At 46.4% G+C, this 5,130-nt stretch overlaps 1 protein-coding gene across 2 annotated transcripts in view; it reads right to left on the bottom strand.

Annotated features, from left to right (window-relative positions):
- LOC111872021 overlaps nt 1–4,648 on the bottom strand; it is a 21,158-nt gene extending 16,510 nt beyond the window's left edge. For both annotated transcript variants that reach the window (XM_023865627.2, XM_023865539.2), the window contains exon 1: nt 666–4,648. In XM_023865627.2, the coding sequence (XP_023721395.1) occupies nt 3,659–4,579 (921 nt within the window). In that variant the 5' untranslated portion in view covers nt 4,580–4,648 and the 3' untranslated portion in view covers nt 666–3,658. The remainder of the gene's footprint in view (nt 1–665) is intronic.
- Nucleotides 4,649–5,130: the final 482 nt, after the last annotated feature.

Here is a 5,130-nt window from a genome sequence, read left to right as displayed (position 1 = left end):
GAAGTTAACTGTCATTATTCAAATTTTTCTTCCCTTGTGCTAATCTTGTTGGTCACCTGTTTTGCCATGATCTTCACGAGTCTGGCACCGCCTGGTACATCACCGATCTCCTGGCCGTGCCTCCTCCATCAGGATCTCTTGGCTTTCCTTATTTCTTTGTTGTAACAGGTAAGGGTTTCCTTGTAGGTGTCCCACTGTCCTGTTCTTTTAGCTGTATTAAACAGCCTTCTCATTTTGATCCTAAGCCAACTCAGCTGTTTATTCCACCAAGACACTCTCCTTGGTCCGCGAGTGGTCTTAGTCGGACAATTCCGATTAAAGGACGAGATAATAGCCCATTGCAACTGGTCAATGGATCAATCAACATCATTTATTGTGCATATATTTCGTGAGATGGTCTCTAGATTTACCTTTAGGTCGTCTTTGTAAGACTCCCAATTGGTTCTCTTAGGATTCCTATAAGTACCTTGATCTACTGTAATGTTGCTTATTTGAAAGCACATATATCTGCGATCCGATAGGGACGGCTCATCAGATACATGCCAATTACTTACCAGGTTTCCTATGTTATTTGTTCCTAGTGTCAAATCAGTAACCTCCTTCCTATTGAAAACCATAAAGGTAGGTTCGTTACCATGGTTTAGAATATTCAGGTTTGAACTCACCAGAAATTTCATAACGCTCTCTCCCCTTGGGGTAGTGTCGGTGCTCCCCCACAAGATGTGGTGCACGTTGGCATCACACCCAATAATGAGTTGCTTCTTCCTGCTACAGCAGTAGTCTGTGACGTCCCTCATTTCCTTAGTTGGTGGAGTTCCATCCGAGTCATATGGAAGGTAGACTGAAGCAATAATCAGCTCCCTGCTGCCTCCTCGATATGGATATGTTATCCTTACCGCTGTTACATCCCTAGAACAGAGCTCCAGCAAAGGCAAGGCATTAACATGATTCCTGATATAAACACAGGATCTTGCATTATTATGGGGTACAGTAGAGTAAACTGTTCCCCCTGTGCTTGTTAAGCCCCTTACTTGACCCTTGTATAGCCAAGGTTAATAAATAAGTGCTGTATCGCCTTACCCTCAGCTGGCTGTTGGCACAGACCTGCCGTGGCATCTTTGCTGTGGTTTAGGTTGATTTGAAGAAATTTCATGATCTCTTCCAACTGGGGAGGGGTCAATTTCCATCTTATGTCCCTCTCCGTCGGACTGGGTTCCATGTGAAGGGGTCCCCTGATCTGCTTTGCTTTGGTCATCTGGGGGTCTGGCTATCTCATCCCCTTCCTCCTCAGAGACCGAGTTAGAAGATACTGTATCTGTCACAGGTTCTACCCGGCGCTGAACTTCAGGATCATCTGGCACCTTAACAGTCTCCTGTAAATATTTTGTAACCAGTCCTCTGTATAATAGTATGGGAGTCCTGGTCTATGAATAAGATGAGCCTTTGGCCTTTTGACTCAGATTGCTTATTGAGTACCCTCCAGTTCTCAGTATGAAGTCCTGGTTTAAGGTTTGCAATCCATTTCAGCAGCTCTTCCTGATTCTGGGCAATTTTGTTCCTAGTCCGGAGAGCCACTTTAACAGGCTTGGGCAGGTTCCTGGCCCCTGATTCCAGCCTGTGTTTGTCAATGGCTTTGGTGAGCCATTGACCAGACTGTTGGTCGGCACATACATTGATAAGTGCACTTCCCACTAGTCTGTAGGGTTTCAGGTGTGGTAGTTCTCCCTTTGGAGTCTTACGTAACACCTCCCCCAATTCTTCCAGAATGGAATTTAGGTCATCTTCAGTAAGCTTATCCTCAGGATAGTTGTCCTTTATATTGGTCAGAGCCTCCTTGTAAGTCCCTGGGCCTTTTCGGAATTCTGGCCGTTTCTGTAGGGGTACTGCCCTCCACCTTGGCCTCTTAAAGGTGCCAGTGGGGGTTTCTTCTTGTTTGGACAAGCCTGCATTTCCTGGTTGCTTACTGCTCCCAGTTCCTGCTTTGCTTGCCTCAGCTCCTGCCTTTTTCAACTTCCGTCTAGCGCATCCAGACAAGGTTTTCTTCGCCAGATAGGGTCCACCGACTCAAGATACTAGGTGTCCCAGTCCTTCTCCTGCTGCAGGTATGTTAGAAGTACTAGCTCCCTGAAGTGGTGTGTCAGTACTACTGACCCCCAGGAGAGTAGTTTTTGGTTTTACGTCTGGCAGGTTTTGAATCACTGGTTCACCGTTACCTTTGGTTGAAATTTCAACAGCAGGTTTGCTGGTTGCAACTGGGCCCCTTAATGGTTCACCAGAGCTTCCAGCCCCATGCTGAAGCATTTCTCATAGGGATCCCCTTCGAGGGGGGTCCCTCTTCAGTTTAAGGTCTTTACGACCGGCTTTTAGTTTGGTTCCTTTCATTTTGGTCCCACAAGTTATGGGGATTTAAAAGGTCACCACCCGCAGCGCCCCATATGGATGGAAGGCATAAATGCAACGGGGTGCTGCCTGGTGCCATAAGGGGATCGTTCAAGACACTGGCTAATTACCACCCCAGTGCCATGCAGCCCTGAGCACGATGCCTCACACCTTGGCTTAGGTGGCTTGGTCCTGTAAAATGCAACCCTCAGAAGCCTCCAGGACCAAGAGTGCCTGTTCGGGGGGAGAAGGGTATCCCAGACGATAAATGGGAGTGCGACACCAGTTAGTCATGAGGTTGCGACCAGGGCATCCTACACAAGATTATCGCCCCTGGGGTTGCTTCTGAGCTCCCCCATTCCCACCCCTCCAAAGGGGTGGTCAAACCATTTTAGAGTGTTGAGCCCAGAGGTTTGCGGCACCTTATCGGTACTCAAGGGAGACAAGTAAAATAGCTGTAGCTACCCCCATAGGAGTGCTCTCTCACATTTGTCCCGGGTACACTGTAGTGACACCCAAGAGTCATTATGCCACCATGTGGGAGGCTCCAGTCATATAGCCATTGCCCTTTATGGAAACTCAGCCGCCAGCCCCGGAAGGTCATACTGATCCAGACCATCCAAGACTGTCGTTGCCCGGCGGGACCACGAGGAGGTGTTCCAAAGCTGTGTCCCAGCGCATCCCTGGTCTGTGATACGTCCTCACCAAAGACACAGCTGTGGCTTGGCCAACCTCATCGAGGATGGCGTCATTACCACCCTGCCTTTTTTTTTTACATACCATGACTTATACATATATACAAATATCCTATGTAACATTTCCTTCTATTATACAGATAACCAAAGCAATCTTGTCTAACACATTTATTTCTTAAATCAGCTCATCAGGTGCTTGAGATTGAACATGATCAGCGGAATCTTCTAGGTCTGCCAACCAGTCATTATAGGACTCAATAGCTTCATCATAAAGGTCAGAGTCTGAGATAGAACATGGTTCAGTGTCCCATTCGCCCTTCAGGAACTGACCTACTCCTTCTCCACCCACCTTAAGATAAGCACTCACAATCTTCCTTTCCTTGAGTCCATGTGATTTCTCTTCAGTAGCCACATTTTTGAATATCATATCTTGCAACAATGCAGGTCTCTAGGCATCCTTAGCTTCAGTTACAGGGTCAACTTCAGGAGCATAAACTTCTTCCTTGTTGCCGATTAGTTGGAGTTCTCCCATACTCATTATATCCTTAACAGTGTTTTCCATGTCATATGTAAATGCTTTAACATCAGATCTCTTCCTGCCACCTATCCTGCCCAGGATACTTCCAAGCCCAGAGTAATACTTCTTTCTTTCTCCTTCCATTGTCAAAAAGTGAGTGAACAGGAGGCATGTCTTCACTGCTGTTTTCGTCAAGACTTTCCAAAAATGAGAAAACTGCATTATGGGCTCCCAGAAATACAAAATGCCCTGTAATTGAAGCACGGTCAAAGATTTCAGCCTGTGCAGCCAAATTGCTATAAATCTTGGACATGATGTCGCAGTTGTAGTCGGTATCCCTTTTAAGATGCTTTTTCCTCAAGGAGGCCATTCTCCAGCATTTTGCAATGTGCTTGGCTCCTAAGGCAGAGGTCAAGGTATAACACTCAGCAGTGAGGAATCTGCCATGGCTTACCGTATAGAGAGCACCTAGAACAGCTGCACTCTCTTCTGTTGGGCTAGGGTTGAGGAACTTAAAAATCTGCTTAACATTATAATCAAAGAACCTGAAAAGGGCATCCACAACTTCGTCGTCTATCAGGCTCTTACAGTGCTCAGCAGCACTTGATATGTTTCTCCAAACATCCGTCCAATTAGGGAATTCCTCGACCATTATACTGCCCATGTCAGCCCATTTGCCAACTATGAATCTCCTTGGAATCACTTTCTTGAACTGTTGTGAGACTATAGCTAATATAGCATTAACCAATGCTTGGGAAGTACCCATTTTTGAACAGAGTTTCTTGTACAGTGTCTGCAACTTTTGCCCATGTTTATGTTTAATCTCTTCACCCATGACTTTGACAAATGGTCCTTTGAGCCTCCTAGGCAATTCCACTGCTGGGCCACCTACTATTTCCTGTCTCACAATGCCTGGCCTTAGTACAACTGAGGTTACTACTCTGCGTTCTGTATGAATGCCTACAGAATACTCAATGGTCTGAACCATATTGTAACGTGTTTACGTTACTGAATACGCTGTAGAGATCGTTAATTGGTTTATTTAACAATCTACAAATAACGGCTACAATTAACTATCACAATATTACGGGTTTCCACACTTTACAAACCCTACAACAAAATTTCTTAACACAATCTTCACTTGTCTTCACGTACTAATAACGCGGGAGCTATACAAGTCTCCCTGAATTACACACTTTCACTCGTAACACGCCGCTGGCTAGATTCCAACTCCGCTCGCAAGATGCTGCCTTGAGAACTGATGATAACACACTCGGCGACTGTCACAGTACAACTGACTGTGAATAGCCTTCGCTGCTCCTTATGTAGCCTCGATCGGACAATACAGAAAACGGCCATGTAATAAGCACCCTTGTTGCCTGGCGCTGTGTTGCTAGTAACGCTAGCGGTAGTAACCGCTGTTACCACCGTCGTCTCTCGCAATCCTGTTGCATCACCGTTACGTTACCGTGCGGAGGAGGGGGAGGGGAGCGCTGACTCACCCGCCGCGTCACTGCTGGTGGGGGGGGTTTTCCTTTG

Source organism: Cryptotermes secundus, unplaced genomic scaffold (genome assembly GCF_002891405.2).
Source record: "Cryptotermes secundus unplaced genomic scaffold, Csec_1.0 scaffold112, whole genome shotgun sequence".
Taxonomy (NCBI): domain Eukaryota; kingdom Metazoa; phylum Arthropoda; class Insecta; order Blattodea; family Kalotermitidae; genus Cryptotermes; species Cryptotermes secundus.
The sequence above is the reverse complement of the archived record's forward strand: the minus strand, read 5'-3'. Positions and strand labels throughout refer to the sequence as shown.